General features: G+C 40.7%; 1 protein-coding gene across 1 annotated transcript; it reads left to right on the plus strand.

Annotated features, from left to right (window-relative positions):
• Positions 1-205: 205 nt before the first annotated feature.
• On the plus strand, positions 206-17,793 carry MTRF1L (mitochondrial translation release factor 1 like). Its single transcript, XM_074168325.1, has 7 exons — positions 206-554; positions 3,800-3,879; positions 5,225-5,408; positions 11,444-11,607; positions 14,224-14,341; positions 16,148-16,284; positions 16,731-17,793. Exons 1-7 carry the CDS (start codon positions 263-265, stop codon positions 16,944-16,946), a joined length of 1,191 nt encoding a protein of 396 aa, XP_074024426.1. The 5' UTR covers positions 206-262; the 3' UTR covers positions 16,947-17,793.
• The last annotated feature ends 257 nt before the right edge of the window (positions 17,794-18,050 follow it).

An 18,050-nucleotide genomic window follows, 5' to 3' on the forward strand; every position in this document is an offset into this window, starting at 1 on the left:
ACACGAGCCGGCCCGAGCCACGCCCCCTACCCCGCCCTGCCACCGCTGGCCAATCACAACGCGCCCGCCTCAAGGCACTGCCCCACCAGCTGATAGAAGCCGAACCCCTTCGTCCCTTTCCGCCGGCCGAGCCCCGAAAAATTTCCGGCCGCTCCCGAGTCTCTTCGGGAGCTTCCGGAAACCCGGAAGGGAGGCTGCCGAGGGCACTCGGGTGTTTCCGGCGCGGGCAGGGCCTGGCGAAGCACGGGCGCCCCAGCTGGGCATGCGGCTGCTTTCGCGAGCTCTTCGCGCGGCGCAAGGCTGCCGGGCGGCCGCGCTGCCCCCGCGGCGGAGCCCTCGCGCAGTGCTGAGCGGGGGCAGCGCGGCGGGGACGCAGCCGCGCCGCGGGCTGAGCGCCCGCCCCGGCTTCGACGAGCTGTTCGCCGCCCCTTCCTTACGCCGCCTGCTGGAGGCGCGGGCGCGGGATGGGGCGGGGCCGGAGCTGGCGGCGCGGATCGAACGGCTGCGCAACAAGGAACGGGAGCTGCGCGATACGCGGGAGCTGGCGCGGCAAGGTGCGGGGTGTGGGGCGGGGCCTGAGCCGCGGGGGTGGGGCGGGGCAGGCGCAGCTGTGGGCGGGGAGAAGGCGGGGCTTACTGGCGGAGGGGGGGTGGGGTGGGGTGGGGCGATTTGCATATGCCGACGCGATTGGTGGAGCGGAGCGGTGAGGGTGGTGGCTGCGCGTGCGTGAAGCGCGTGGCGGCGTGGGGCGGTGGCGGGAGGGCGCTGACGCGCGTGGGAGGGTTAAAGGCCTGTGGGCTGTGGAAGCAGAGGCCAGGGCACGAGTGAGCGGCAGGGCCTCATCCACGGGAGTGGGAGCCGCTGGTACTTGCAGGAAGAGCAGCGTGACAGCATCTTCTTCATATAAAATAAAGATAATTAATCAGGGATAGAAAATTTGTTTAATATTTTTTTTTCGTGGATTTTTTTTTTTTTTCCTTGCTGCCGTGTGCCTGGTCGTGTCCGTTTCAGCAGTCATCGACCTCAGCGTCTGCTCGTGCTGCCCCCACGCTCTGATTTAACTCCAGGCCCTGTTGTCAGCTGCGCACCCCTGGTGTTGCCAAATAGCAAATATTTTTTTTTACCCCAAATCGAACTTCGTTTTGATAGCGGTTAGAAACCAAAATGCAGATGAACAGCACTGTAAGATCAGAAAACTTTCACTAGATCACAGAACCACAGAATGATATGGGGTTGGAAGGGACCTCTGGGGACCATCTAGTCCAACCCCCCCCTGCCAAAGCAGGTCCACCTAGAGCAGGTTGCACAGGAATGTGTCTAGGTGGGTTCTGAATGTCTCCAGAGACGGAGACTCTACCACCTCTCTGGGCAGCCTGTTCCCTGTAAAAAGTTCCTCAAAGTAAAAAAGTTCCTCCTCATGTTTAGATGGAACTTCTTATATTCAAGTTTGTGCCCAGTTTTTCCCCCCTCAGTCTTCTCTTCTGAAGACTAAAAAGACCCAAATCCCTCAGCCTTTCCTCGTAAGAGAGATGCTCCAGGCCCCTAATCATCTTTGTAGCTCTCTGCTGTACCCTCTCCAGCAGTTGCCTGTCTTTCAGTTGGGGCCTCACCAGGGCAGAGGGGCAGGATAACCTCCCTCGACCTGCTGGTCACACTCCTCCTGATGCACCCCAAGATGCCATTGGCCTTCCTGGCCACAAGGGCACATTGCTGGCTCGTGGTCATCCTGTTGTCCACCAGGACTCCCAGGTCTTTCTCATCATGCTCCTCATCATAGATCTCATCATAGGTCATGAAATGTTCCCCAGGTCATGTAACAGAATCATAGAATTGTCTAGGTTGGAAGGGACCTTTAAGATCATCTAGTCCAACCATCAACCTAACCCTATTGCTTCTCTAAATACTGCTGAAATAAGAGTGTTAACTAGTCAGTTATTTCAGCTGATGAAGGTGATGAACACTGTATGAAAGCAGACAGTCTCTTTTTTAGTTTCCTTTTGTTCTCTCCCACCTCAGATTGAAAAAGGAGACCTAGTTCCCGTGAAAAAATTAGTCAATGACCCAGACACACTGAATGAAATTGAGGGATTATTTTTCCTCTCCTTTCAGAACCTGCTGAAAAAGTCAGTGTCATCAAAACCAGCAAAGTGAAGTGATTACAAGTAATTTTGAGCACCTCTGTAGTTCATACTTCAAAATATTTATATATATTATTTTTAACTGATTCTAGAGCTTATATTACATTGGACCTTAAAGTACTAAACTGCTATTAAATAGATTATTTCTTCATTGGATAATTGTTGCAGTATGAATAGCTAGTTTGATTGAAATGGATTTGTAATTCCTTAATTCTTACCCTTTCTTCTGTTGGCCTTAATGACTAGCCCTTGATTAGTAGTTATTGTAAAGAAATGTAAATAGTTGGAGACAATCAAGTTAACATGCTTAAGGAGTTACAGTTAGTCAGGTAGTCAACCGTGCATGCTCTTAGCCAGCTGTCAGTAAAGAGCATGCTTGTTGTTTAAACCAATTTACGCATGACTATCTTTTTAGTTTCCTTCTGTTAAACCTAAATTGTAGAGTCAAAAAGTTTCATTTAAAATTGTGCTAGCGACTCAGTGCAGTTAGAGTGCCGAGATGGTGTGGCTTTACTGTAAGAGTGCACCTCCCCTCTCAGCTGAACGCATTTAAAAGCTTGCTGTACATGGGGAAAAAAAGAAGTCTAGCATCTTTCTGTTTTCCCTCTTGCTGCTGACCGGGCAGTTATGTGTTCCTGTGCCTGCCCCAGTTCCCCCTTTTTTGTTGTGTGTGTACCATTTTCTCCTTTTTGGGGCAATATTTATTTCTTCTGCATGAGTGAGCTGAATCAGTGCGGATCAGAGACTGCTTAAGATGCTGATTTTTATATGTATTTTTTGAGTGTGGGGGAAGTTTGATATTGACCAGAAAAAAAGGAACATTTTAACATATCAAAACTGTAGTACAGAAAAACAAGTCTTAATTATAAAGCATTAGTGTTGATCAGTCAAGTAACACTTCAAAATTACAAGTTCCTCTTCTTAAGCAAAAGTTCTTCCATACCTTAGTTTTCAGTGATGTGTTATTCCAGCTGTTCTGGAATAAATTGACAGAGATAAAATACTTGAAATTACTACTACTATCTCCAAATTTTTGCATACGATGATAGGGGTAATAGTCCTTTTAAAGAAGAGTGTCAGTCATGGGGCTGCTCTGCTCTTTATAAATCCCTGATGTTCCTGTCACAGTGAAATACAGCAAGTCATTTCTTAGAATCACAGAATGGCTGAGGTGAGAAGGGATCTCTGGAGATTATCCAGTCCATCCCCCTGCTCAAATAGGGTCACCCACAGCAGGTCGCTCAGGGTTGTGTCCAGCCAGGGCTTGAATATCTCCAAGGATGGAGACTCTGCAACTTCTCTGGGCAACCTGTGCCACTGTTTGATGACCAGCACAGCAGTTGTTGTGGTTTTGGTTGGGTTGTTGGGTTTTTTTTTTAATGTTTATGTGGAACTTCTTGTGTTTCATATTTTCCCATGCCTCATACCTGAACAATATCAGAAAACACTCTATATATGTACTGTTTGTCTTTGTTACAGATTGTATTATTAATCTCATTTTCTGATAGGTTTAGTGTGTTTGAGGGGTTTTGTGCGGTGGGGGTTTTTTTGTGGTTTTTTTTTTTTTGTAGAATAAGTTTTTCATGTGGTTATTTTTCAGAAGGTTTTCTGACAGTGGCACTGATGTAAGTCTGAGGATTAACCATACTCAAATATTCCAGATGAGAGCGAAGATTTCCGGAAGCTTGCAGAAACGGAAATCGCCTCCTGTGAAGAAGAGATAGCTGAACTGAAACAAGAGGTTAGATCCCCTTTAAAAGTCTCTATTACCTTGCCATTCTTAAATTAACAAAGCCAAATTGTCTTCTCATCAAAATAAGATATATATATATAATCAACTCTTCTGCTCCTCCTCTCCCTGCCAATTATACTCCTCAACTAGTGTCTGTTATCTAAGGAAAATGGAAAATGCAAATAGTGTAGAGACAGCCTGTAAGTAATGCTTACTTATAGCTGAAATTTTTTGAATCAATACACCTTTATAAGTCGGTGCTACAGTTTGTCTTGTCTGGGTGTACCTTTATGGATGTCCAGCTCTTTATCTATTTGAAACATCAAACTTGTGTAGCATCACAACACAGTAGTGGTTTTGAAAAAAAGTAGTTTAATACTTTTGCAGTCCTGAGTAGCATTCTCTAAGCAATCCTGCTTCAGCAGGGGAGTTGGACTAGGTGATCTATATGGTCCCTTCCAACTCTAAAAAAATTCAGTGAAATTCAGTGAAATACTATGTAACTACTTTTGACTGCTACCTTATATAGGTTCTACATAGTATCTATGTTATTTAACACTAAAAATAACGTTCTTTACATAAACAAACTGTTACATATGCTTAATGTTACTGGTGAAGCAGAAGCTGGTACTGTCACATTCTTTGTTCCTTTGACAACAATACAACAATCCCTTTATACATATTTTTGTAAATACTTATGATTTTGTCAAAAGAAGTCTGTGGAAAGAAACATCACCCAATGCTAGTAAAGGAAGGTGATGGAAAAGCATTTGCAAATCATCCACAGATTTGATCCAGCCTGCAAAACTGTGATACAGGTTTTTTTTTGAGTGTATCTTTCTTCTACAGATCAATATAAGGCTGTCTCTCCCTTTGTAAATAAATAAATAAATGAATGATAGAGCTGAATTGTTGTTGTTGAAGGGCTGTCCTCCTGAACTTCCACATCTTCTTAGCTCTGCAGTTGAGACCAGGTTAAAAGGCAATCTTCTGGGAAGGGAGATGCTCAGTTGTCTTGCAAGAACCGGCACGTGTCCCGTGGTGTCCAGATGTCACAGTGCTCCCGATGAGTGAAAACTTCTGTGAAGTTTCATAGGTCTTGAGAGAGACCTGTGTAGCTCCTGTGACTGAACAGACACAGGTAGCCTCCTACCATGCAGCATCCCCCCTTTCCCCATCTTCCTGACTGCTGCTACTTCCCAGCAGGAGGAACTTGTCCTCTGGGCATCCCACCAGTTGGTGCAGGAGAACGCAGCCTAGATCAATTACAGACTTGTCTGGCATTTTATACTGTCCCAGTTGTGGATAGCGGCCTCAGAGGGAAGTCTTAGCTGGGTGTTTTTTGTATTCGCAGATAGCGTTGCTTTTGATTCCTTCAGAAGAAACAGACAAGAGTGATCTTCTCATGGAAGTAACCGCTGGAGTTGGAGGGCAGGAAGCCATGCTGTTCACCTCGGAGATATTTGATATGTATCAACGATATGCTGCCTATAAACAGTGGAAATTTGAAATATTAGAATACTTCCCCAGTGAAATAGGTCAGTAATGAAAATACTTAATCTTTGCAACTTTTTAATTTAAGTTGAAACACTCATTCATATGACACTTGAATTTCCTGACTGCAGGAAGCTATTTTGCACTAACTTAATTTTAGAAGCAGAAGATTGTTTGAATGTCTGAGTACGATTTTCCTCAGCTTCTGTATTTGAGAATGAAAATCCATTTCAGAAGTACTATTAAAATACTAAAGTAGTAAAAAATAAAAGTTGCCTTTCAGTAGTTTTAAAAAGTAGAAATGAAACTAAGTGATTGGTGGAAGAAAGTTCAGAAAGTGATGTAGATACGTTGCTTTAGCTTTATTTTTTTACAAATACAGTTTACATAGACTTTTTATCTGGATATGCTGTTCTACTTAGTTACTTAATGTTTCTAGTGTTTATAGATCAGTTTGGTGGCAGATTGAAAGTCTGTTTATTACTATGTATCCCTTTGCAGAGAGGGATCAGTATTACTGACTGTTCTTGAGGTTTAATCTAAAACATCTTGAATTTATCTGAAATAATGTGATTAGAGGATTTATATAGCTTATCTGCAACAGCTAAAAGTGGGGCACTTGTTGAGACAGATAAGAGATCTAATTATTTATGAAAGTCTTCAACTAAAATTTCACAGGTAATCAGTTTAACAGCTTGATGCCAGTAAAAGGAGATGTTTCTCCGTTCTTCCTTACTACCTCCCTGCCTGTCCGAGCAGTCCTACCATTTTTTTTTTTTTTCTCTGTTTTGATGTCCTTTCACTAAAACTGGCAAAGACTTTCCTTTTTACTACTGGGTTAGTGTTTTTGCCTAGTTAATGTGTTAAGTCAGTTCTCATGAGCCTTAGAACTAGCATAAGTAGCAACATGGGGCTGAATGCAAGGAGGTGGAGAAACTGGATCTTCTGGTGATGAGCTGTGAAGTTTGTTCACTGCATGTCATGGAACAGTGTCTTTGTAAAGACGGGGATTGGTAGGTTTACGCAACAAGCTGAGGCAGTGGCACATATTAGTTAATTTTAGCTTAATCCAGATAGCGTGTAAAGTTATTTCACAAAGATCAGGCTGCTGGCTCTGTGTTGCTGCTGACTTCTTTGCATTGGCACTTGTGATTATGTGTTTTCACAGAGTCTCATCACCAAGTCATTCCAACTGAAAAATAGCATAAAAAAACCCCGCTGATTAGTTTTCAGGGGTTCCAGCACAAGAGAAGAGGAGAAATGCTGTGTGGGGGAAGCAGAAGTGTGTGACTTCTGGTGACATTGAGAAAACCAGGACCTCTTTCCAGCAGGAAGAGGTTCAGTCACCTTAAGCTGATTGTGAAACTGCAATCCAAAACATGCCCAACCAGCAACAGGGATTTGGGGTTTTGATTGACAGATTGTTAACCACATTTCTCAGGAGACTAGATCTGCTAAGTCTGTGTTAACAGATCTGCAGGCTTACTGTTATCCATGCTGTTGTGAGTAAAGCCAGCACATTTTGCTTATTTACCTATTGTTGTGGAGGTAATGTATATGTCATAGTGGGTATGGATCAGTAGATGGCTCCTGTGCAACGTACTGCCCATGGCTCAGGTTGGTTGTCAAACTTTAGCTATATTCATACTTTCATCAGCAATTTTTTTTCTATTTTAGTGAAACTTTGAAGAAGAAATGAGAAAAGCTAGGATGTTAGGATATGCAATTTGTCAGAAAAACTCTAATCTTTTTTTCAGTAAACAGCATAATTCCAGAGAGATTTTTAGCAAGCGTTGAGAAATGTTTTAACACTTCTTCTGTTTACTTACGCCATATTTTGGACTCGATATTTTCAAATATCTTGAACCCTTTCTGTTCCAACCATGTAGAAATTCACAAAAAAAAAATATCCGCAACTCTCCTAGTTAAGCTGCTCATGTCAGTGAGCTACTTCTGCCTTCTAATGAGGGTCTCTCTGCCCTAAGACCCTTCTTGCATCACGGTTTTTGATTCACTGTTATATATTGAGGGATTAAAAGAAGGTTCAAAAATTGGACTCCATGGAAGAAATACAGTCAGACATCACGAACTGGGAACTCAAACATCTAAGTACAGGCTTGATTTGTTGTCTGTATTCACACTTCACCTTTCAGATATGCAGATACAATTGAACTTACTATGGATTTCACTTACACTTCTAGGTTTTTAAAATCTTTACTAGAATTTGATTTTTACAAGTGTTATATCTGTAAAATCTTTGAATAATGTTTTTTAGAATTCTTAGCAGGTGACTTGTTTGAAGCTGATGAACATGAACTTGGGTTTTCACAGTATCAGAATCTCCTTCTAGAGTAACTGCTATTGATTCAATTAATATAATTTTTTTAGTTTCATGATACTTGAATTCATTATTGTCTATCTAGATTTGTTACTATTAATAAAACTTTTTTGATGGTCAAGAGGTTGTTTGTCAAGTAAATGGTTTTCACAGTTCAGGTGAAGGTAGGGACAAGAAGAAGCTTCATGTTACAGCGCAGCTTGTTGCTGGAAGAGGAAACTCATGTTTATGCCCATTCATGACCAGGCACACGCTTTGCCAGGAGCCAACCCAGTTCAGCCTTTAAAGCTGACAGAAATCTATTAAATTTTTTTTTTTATTTTTTTAAGTAAATGGAATAAACGTGGTGCAGGTTAGATGGATGTAAACAGAATGGGGGAAGGGTGTGGTCGTCTGTATTTCATATACTAGGGGGAGAGGGGAGTTGCCCTTTCAATTGAGGCAAGACGTAGGTGGGTGAACCCCAGCAGTCACACACAACTTCACCTTCAGAGCACAGTTTCACAGTCAGCTTAAACAAGGTCTGTCCCACCTTCCAGCCACCTGCCAGCCATGTGTTCCTTCTCTCTCAACTTCTGCAATTTTGAGGCCATGGTGCTAATTGGATCAACCCACTGATTTGGCTTAAAACCCCTCTATTATTTGATAGTTTTAAGTCATTTGTGACTCAATTTGCAGTCCTGTGATTGGAAGAGAAAGGAAGTTGTGCTTGACTACCCTTTTGGTGAAAGCTCAGTCCTTGGACAACGAGCCTGCACTCTCAGAGGCATTATCTTTAATGCCTTCAATGGGAAATTGAAGTAATACATTAACCTAGTATATATCTAGGAGTATTTTCTCTTTGAAACTGCAAGGTTTTTAATGGTTATATATTTATTTTAAACTCATTTGCACTCATTTCTGCGCTGAAATGAATGTTTAGGAAGGTAGGATGTAAATTTGGAGAAAAACAAAGGCAACCCTAGCCTTTGTCAGCCTCTTGCAGTGTATTTTTGTATGTTACTTACATAACCACATATCAAAACTGAGGAGCTAAAAATAAATCAGGAGGTAGGGCCACTATAGATGGCACTGCCACTGAAAGGCATGTTTGAACCCTCAGGTTCAAAGTGTCTGTGCTGTGCTGAGCAAGAACGGAGTTAAGGAACGTGGCTGGCGGCACTGAGCTGTTGCATCCCATCCACGTCCCATTTTTATGGACTGCATGAGCAAAAACAAGGTCCTACATTAAAACATCGCACTCCCTCGTTCCAGAGAGCTCCAGAATTTGGCTGAAATCTGAATATGAGCATGTGTGAACAAGGTGAATGTTAAAGAAAGCTGCGATTAAGAATTGATTTCAGTCCAGTCTTGACTAATCTTATTGACCTACCCCAAGGGATGCCACTGTGCAAAAATAGCATGTTCAAGATACAGCACAAACCCACATGTCATTATTTATTCACTGCCCCTTGCCCTGTAATGGCAGGCAGAGACACAGGTATGGGACTTTGTCTCAACCTGGGTATAAGATGCCACATAAAAAACAAGTGCAAACTCATACCCTTGTTACGTGCACATCAACTTCCAGAGTAGAGAGGGACATTTTAATTGAAAGGGGCAAGCATGTAGTTCATAAGAGCTAACTGTATTTGACAGGCCTATGACATGTCTGCCGGGGTAAAGGGTCTATTAAAGTTTCATTGGATTTGGCTGCATTTCATATTAAACCCATGTTGGTACTAGTTGATTTGAAGCAGTATGACCTAAATATCTGTCTTTTGAACTGGTTTCCCGGTCATCTCGTGATAAGCAGTACGGTGCCACAGGCACACTGTTACTGCTACAAACTTAAACTCTCCTGAACATGTCACAGATGTGGCTGCAGTTCAAATAGACAGACTGTACCCATGGTATATATATTAATGCTGGGAGAAGCGAGGGAGAAAAGACAGAACATTAGCTTTTGCAATGAACTGCTTATCACGTAATTAATACTTGTCAGTAATGCCATAGCCTTGTGGACATTTATGTTATTTTTATTCCTGACGTAGTGTGGCTTCTTCCTCGTGTGCAGAGGTTGCTTATGATTTTTTTTAGTACTTGCTTTTATATGTAAAGAAGTAAGTAAGTTTTATTACTCAACTACATTAATTATTTTAGGTTATGTAAGATTCTTTAAAGAAGAAATCTTTTGTTCATTTGAATAGCATTTGCGTAGTAGTATAAAGATTTCACAGTACCTGTTAGAATGAAATTTACTGATCTAAACTGAAGATTTTGACAGGTACTCTTATTTGTTAGACTGCATGCTTTATGGTCAGATTTATTCTAAACTGGATGGATTTATCTTACAGAATTGGTAGTAGATAATGGCTCTAAATTAGATCAGTGAAGCACTAGCTGAACATTTGAATCAAAGTGGTAGAGATTTGTACAAGCAGAAGAAAACTTAAAAGTCAGAAGGACAAAAATGAGATAAAAGAGAAAGGAAGAGGCAGTTTAGGCTATTTTCCACAAACGTGACTGTAAAAGGAAATAAGTTTTAGTCAAGTTATGAAGGAATGTTAAATTTCTGTAGAATGAAAACATTTGCAAACCTTCTCTGTGGAAGTGAACAATCTGGCCTATGTTCTGGCTGATCATTTTTTCCTGCTCTGCAGGGCATTTTCAGGTTGTACGTTGGCTTCATTTTCCTTTCTTAAGAAAGCTGCCATCTTGTCCGTATGGTCGGTTTCCTTAGTCTAGAGATAGCCTAAAACAGTATTTCCGGGAAGTATGTGCCTCTTCCTTTCCTTGGCTGTGGTTTCATGTTGCAGGACTGCAACAGCAGTGCTCTTTAAAGGCCACCTTTCTGCTCTTCAGCCATTCCCTTGCAAACCATCCACTGTGCTGAGAATGGGATCTCAGAACTGAGCTGAATTAAAAACCAAAACGCATGAAAAATTACATTCATTTATAGTGCCATCACTTCTTTGATCCTTCAAACAGTCTTGTGGGCACAACTGAAGGGTTTGCACTCTAGCAAACAAGGAAGAGCAAGAATGCTATAAACTAGTATTGCAACAAAAACTCTGTTACAAACCATGATGGTATTGGGCTTTACTTTCAAGTTCCAGTACTGGTTTTTAGTATATTGCTGTCAATTGTTTTGCTGGATGTGTTGGTAAGAGGGACAGGAGCTGGAGTTCTGCTCGCTCCAAGGGAGCAAAAGATTAAAATGAAATGAAAGAGCAAAGATGAGACACGGGTAGGATGCACAGAGGAGAATGGATAATAAGAAGAGTATGAATAACACTCAGCCTTTAGTTAAAGAGTTTGAAGTTTTCCCATTGAATGATAAGGTTCTGAACTAACAATAAAAAAATTGACGTAGTTTCTGAAGGTGGCTTTCAAAATTTGATCTTTATGTCAACTTACTACAGGTGTTAAGAGTTCTACTATGGTTTATGATTGTATGTGTACATGTACGTACATGGTTTGTAGACAACCTTTTTATGTATATAAAAAAATTAAATTGGACTCGATAAAAAAGAATTTGATAGTCCCTTACGTGAGATCGTGTGTGACTATGTATGTCTGGCTTTGTTATTAAGACTTTTCTTGCATTTTTGGTATAATTCTGCCTAAGTATTTAAATAGTAAATTCATAATTTTAAGAAACAAATGGCAATGATGTCTAAATATCCTGTTTGAAATATAACAGCATAGTACCAGCAGTTTTTCTTACAGCTTTACAACTGTTTTTCTTCTTTATTTAAGGTGGCCTAAGATATGCAATTGCCAGTATAGCGGGGCTTGAGGCTTACAAGTACATGAAATTTGAAGGAGGAGTGCATCGTGTTCAGCGGGTGCCAAAGACAGAAAAACAAGGGCGCATTCACACCAGCACAATGACTGTTGCGATATTACCCCAACCCACTGAGGTAGTATTTATCTTCTAGTATAACTGACTTTACCATGAGCAATGTTTTTACATGCTGTATTGCTGATACCCAAGTATCTTCTGTCTATGTTGTTATTCTCTCTTAATGATTTTTTTTTTAAATCTTAGTTTTAAATTAAGTCATACTTGTTTGCTTATTTTTATTTTTGTCTGTGGGGCTGAAATAAAGAATTTCTGGATTTCCTCATAATCTTAATCTCAAGAAAGTCACTGGCAGTTTCTTCACTGTAACTTGAAAATTCACTGTGACTGTTTCTTGCATGTTTTCTGGAAAACTTTCCATTTTTTACAAAGTAACAAAAGACTGAACTAGTTTACAGAGCTTATAGAGGTTTCTTTTAGCACCTCTTCTCCATTTTTGTAGTGTTGTCACTTTCCCTTTCCAAAGTGTCTGGGTGATAATTCATTCTCGCAGTATTTCCTTGGTTAAAAACAGCTGACTAAGAATTAAAGCTTTGTTTTGATCTTTGTTTCAAGTTGACCTAGCAAATCGTCAAAGATCATAGAATCATCAAGGTTGGAAAAGACCCTTGGGATCATCGAGTCCAACCATCTACCCTACTCTACAAAGTTCTTCCCTACTCTGCAAAGTTCTTCCCTACACCATATCCCGCAACACCACATCTAAGCAACTCTTAAACTCATCCAAGGATGGTGACTCAACCACCTCCCTGGGCAGCCCGTTCCAGTGTCTGATCACTCTTACTGTGAAGAATTTCTTCCTAATGTCCAGTCTAAACCTACCCTGTTGCAGCTTGAATCCATTCCCTCTTGTTCTATCGCTATTTGCTTTTGAGAAGAGACCAGCACCGACCTCTCTACAATGTCCTTTCAAGTAGTTATAGAGAGTGATGAGGTCACCCCTCAGTCTCCTCTTCCTCAAACTAAATAGTCCCAGCTCCCTCAATCATTCTTCGTATGATTTATTCTCCAGGCCCTTCACCAGCTTCGTTGCCCTCCTCTGTACCCGCTCCAGCACCTCGATATCTCTCTTGTATTGAGGTGCCCAAAACTGGACACAATACTCCAGGTGTGGCCTCACCAGTGCTGAGTACAGGGGGACAATCACCTCCCTACTTCTGCTGGTCACACTATTTCTAATACAAGCCAGGATGCCGTTGGCTTTCTTGGCCACCTGGGCACACTGCTGGCTCATATTCAGCTGCTTGTCAATTAGAACCTCCAAGTCCTTTTCCGCCAGGCAGCTTTCCACCCACACTTCCCCAAGCCTGTACCGATGCATGGGGTTGTTGTGGACCAAGAGCAGGACCTGGCACTTGGTCTTGTTGAAGCTCATACCATTAATGTTGGCCCATCGATCCAACCTATCTAGGTTTCTCTGTAGAGCCTCCCTGTCCTCATGCAGATCAACACTCCCGCTTAACTTGGTGTCGTCTGCGAACTTAAAGATGATACACTCTATGTCATTATCAAGATCGTCAGTGAAGATGGTAAACAGAAATGGTCCCAACACTGAGCCCTGGGGAACACCACTTGTGACTGGCCACCAGCTGGATTTAACTCCATTGAGTACCACTCTTTGGGACCGTCCAGACAGCCAGTGCTTGATCCAGCAGATCGTATGCTCGCCCAGGCCATGTGCAGCTAGTTTTTCCACTAGAATTCTATGGGGTACAGTGTCAAATGCTTTTTGAAAGTCCAGGTAGATAATATCCCCAGCCTTTCCCTCATCCAATAATTGGGTCATCTTGTCATAGAAGGAGATCAGGTTCGTCTGGCAGGACCTGGCTTTCATAAACCCATGCTGACTAGGCCTGATCCCCTGGTTGGCCATTATATAGTTTGTGATGGCACTCAAGATGACCTGCTCCATGACCTTCCCTGGTATCGAGATCAGGCTGACAGGTCTATAGAGTCCTGGATCCTCCTTTTTGCCTTTCTTGTAGATGGGTGTTACATTTGCCACCCTCCAGTCCATTGGGACCTCCCCAGTTAGCCATGACTTCATGTAAATAATGGATAGCGGTTTGGCAAGCACGTCTGCCAGCTCTTTCAGCACTCTTGGGTGTAGCCCATCTGGTCCCATAGACTTGTGTGCATCCAAACGGCGTAGCAGGTCACTGATCTCTTCCTCTTTAATTGTGATGCCCTCATTCTGCTTCCCCTCCCTGTCTCCTAGCTCATGAGGCTGGGTGTCCAGGGTTATCCTTCCTATTCTCTGCCGAAGTTGTCTTGCTCCTTCCTTCTAGAGACCACCATTCCATTCCAGAGCTAAGGGAATATCTTCCATTTTATCTAAAAACCCATCTGGTCAAGTTCAAACATTGGTTAACTTTGCTGGAAGGAGGTGCAGAGCTTTCAGAAGAGTGGGAGGATCACTGTTAAGGCATGGTTATGCCTTAAGCTACTATTTGTCTGATTTCCTGACTTCCATCATGTCGCATTCCAATCTGGCTACAATGATTTGTTAATATGTTTATAAGTGGATGTGAGCTACCACTCATAAACTTTAAAAAGTTTGATCTTGCCTGTATGTGCCTTATAAAATAAACCCAACTATGCATATTTGATACCTGTCTAGAAAGAAACAATGTAAATATGTTCTTTTTTCTTTTTTTTCGGTCTCCCACGACAGATGAAGCTGCAAATTAATCCGAAAGATCTACGGATTGAAACAAAGCGAGCTAGTGGAGCTGGAGGCCAGCATGTCAACACCACAGACAGTGCTGTACGGATAGTTCATATTCCAACAGGTGCTTTGTTTTTTTCTCAGTACAAGAACTACATTGCTGTCAGAATTTCTCTTGAAACAATGGGTTTATTTTCAAAACTGGACAACAGTAGAGCAGAGTTTTTGTATAGCTTTCATGTGTGTTTATACTGTAAATGCGCCGTCTTATGCCGCTCCAACTTGTAGTAGTGAAGACTACTGGCTTCAGTAGGCAAACTATCCATTTTGCCATTAAGCATGACACTTTAAAAGCATCCAGATCAGTTTCTGTTAAAAAGTTATATTTAAGCTTTCAAATAGTCAAAAAGAAACTGAAAAGCAAAGTAGGTGATCAGATTTGCCTTTTCTTAACTAGTCTCCGAAAGAGAGATTGCTCTATTTCTGTATTAAAATGTTGCTTTTAATTGCAGAGCCTACTCGGGATGCTAGCTTCCATTTGCCTGCTAGCTCCTTTCCCGTAGATTACACACAGAATTAAGATCAGCCCATCCCCAGGGCTCAGGTTAGGAGACACAGGGGGGATAAGATACACTTTCAAATGCTACCTGGTTTTAGCTATCACATCCTCTTTTTTTATTGCCATTCCTAAGCTTTTTACTTCCCTTTGAGCAATCCACAATAGCTGCCTTGACTTTCATCGCTTTTTAACTTTTCCTCTTCTCTACCACAAACATTAGTCAGGCTTTACAGCCTCAGGTAATCCTGAGTGCTCTTTATCTTCACGTACCCAGATTTTTGCCACCCATTTCTTCATGTTTATTGAAGACACTAATCCGTTCTGCACTTGTTGCATCACCTCAGTAAAGCAGAAGGTAAACAGTGGAGAGGATAGAATTCTGTTAAAGATACGGTGACAAGAAGGTATTCCAGATTCAAAAAGTTTTGGATTGCCTGCACATTTGGGAAAAAAAAAAACAAACACAAACTTAAACTAGCAAATGATCTTAGGTTTTGCTGAAGGTAGTTATTAGTGTTTGTTATAGAAATCTTAAAATATATTACAAATGTTTTATGGTTATGTACTGCAGATGGTTCATAGGGGGTTTATATCTCACCTTACCTCCTGACTTTTTCCTATTCCAACTTTCCCTTCTTCATTTCCTCTGATTTCTCTTCCTTTACAATTGTCCTGTTAATTCTTCTATTTCTCTCATGCTAACTCTGTTTATAAACCCTTATTGCCACCCAAAAAGTTGTTTGTAAACAAGTCTTTCATAAAGTAATACTATGTAATCTTATAAAAGCATGCTGTCATCTTACCAGTTACTTAAAACAAATCCAGATAACAGCTTAGCTTGTGCTATCTTATTCCTGTATTTCTTCTCCCTACTCCTTTCTTAGACTGTTCACTTCTCATCTTAACTTGAACTGTATGCTTTGGGGGGAGAAACCACACCTTTTTTTTAAAGAAAATAGTGCCCATTTTTGTATATTCTGATCATAATCTTTATACTCACTCTCTCGTGTATTTTACTGCTCATTTAAACCTAAATTTCCTGGAACTGTGGCCAAAAATTGCAAGTATTAAAGGTGTCTTCTGTAAGTCAGATCACATCATGCGTCTTTTATTTTATTATCTACCTGTTGTCCAACATATCGAATTAAATTTTTATCTTATGGCTTAAAGCACCTGTACAACTCAGCCTGCACTTCTCTCCCAAAATGTATCATTAGACATTAATAAGCCTGGACTTTCACATTCCCAGTCCAAAATACTTACTGAAGAAAGAAACAGCTTATTGTAACATAACAAAAATCTTCTAGAAATTGCAAAACCCTTTTAGTACGTGTTACCATTAAGTGTTAAATGTCATGATATTTTTGGCAGGGATCGTGTCTGAATGTCAGCAAGAAAGATCTCAAATTAGAAACAAAGAGAAGGCTATGCAAATGCTATCTGCTAAACTATACAATGCCAAACTGGAAGAAGAAACCAAAAAGAGAAACAGTGTTCGAAAGATTCAAGTAAGTTTCAGTTAGAAAAGATGTAATTCTGCATATGTTCTTGGGGTAACTCCTGTGTTGAACTGCAAATAGTAAATGGAAATATAGAGGAACAGGAACCCACGAAGGACTTACACGAGGCAAAAATCTTATGTTCTGCTTGAGCAATAAAGGTTATCTATTAGCCAGACTTAAAATTTCATTAGTATGTAAATTCTAGAGATCTAGTGAAACAAAATGGATTGGAGCATGAAGAACCAGAACATATTAGAAAAAGATACAGTAAAATAATTCTTCTATATGTTCGAGAACAATTACTGCAACTGCTGAACTGGCCTAAGCACTATGTAACTGTAACAAATTTTGGATAATCATGGAAGAGAAAGTTTTTGCTTCAGATACTTCATCAATATTTCATCCTTTTTATAAAAGATGATGATGATAAACTGATTCTTCTTCATTCATAGGTGGGAACGAAAGGAAGATCAGAGAAGATCCGAACATACAACTTTCCACAGGACCGGATTACTGACCACAGGATAAGCAGATCAGTGCATCATATCGAGGCTTTCATGCTAGGGGAAGAAATGCTAGATGAAATGATACAAACTCTGAGAGAATATGCTGATTATGAATCTTTAATGGAAATTATTTCAGAAAGTGAAAAAAAGAATCTATCCTGAACGTTGCTCTTTGTCAGCCCATTACAACAGATGTAGACATTTGTCTGCAAAGGAGCTTCTTGGAGCCACCAGCCAGAAAATGCAACTGCTTTTCAGATCATGAAAGACACCACAACTTGTTTCCTCATGACTGATAAACAGTTTTCTTACTTGCTGGGTAAAAGACTCTCTTACCTTCATATGAGACATTATTGCTGCAGCAGTCCGCTTAAAAAAGTAAACTTGACTGGGCCAGAAGTAACTGCAATTTTTACCTTTCTCCACTGAGAAGATACCGATACGCCACTCTCAAAAGGTATGCATTAAAAAACGAGCTATTTCTAGTTCCAGATTTCATTAAAACAATAGTTTAAACATCAGGACAGTGTCAAATAGCTTACTTGAGAGAACAAAAAAATCCTATTTTGTTTGAGTGATTGGAAGAAAGTGATAAATAAATGACCCCACTACTAATCTGTATTTTTGTTAATCACTTATACATGGCGTGGGAGAGGAAGTCAAAGTGTATCTCCTTCATGTTTTCATGGCCTTCCAGCCTTTATTGCTAAACACAAAAAAATGTTAGGGAATATCCCTTGCTCAAAAAAAAAAAAAGCAGTGGAAGCCAACTGCCAAGTTATACGAATTGTTTTTGAAAAGGATGTCTCTCTTCTTGAGTCAAAAGTGAAAAGAATTATTACAATATTGTTTGGCTGATATTTCAGTCTCCATTTGGCTTCAGTTCAGTTTCTCCTTTATGTTTTTAATTGACTCCAGTTTATTGATTTTCTAAATGTTAAATGGTATGAACAGCATCTTACTGTTTTTGTCTATTTATTTAACAGTGTCTTAAAACACTTGATCACTGAAAGCAGAGTAAAACTTTTGCCTTTCTAATCTACTGATATACGCGCACATATTTATATCTGTAGGTAAAGAAGTCTTTTAACATTTATTTTAGGCTACATTTTACAATGCCACATACATACAGCAATACAAAACCTGCAGCTTCCATGCCACATTATCCCATCATGCATTGCACCTATGCATGTGTGTATACACACACAGAATGTATTTGAAATATATATACCAGTAAATAAGAAATTGGAACCTAAGGAAAAATGT

Source organism: Numenius arquata, chromosome 2, assembly GCF_964106895.1.
Source record: "Numenius arquata chromosome 2, bNumArq3.hap1.1, whole genome shotgun sequence".
NCBI classification, from domain to species: Eukaryota; Metazoa; Chordata; class Aves; order Charadriiformes; family Scolopacidae; genus Numenius; species Numenius arquata.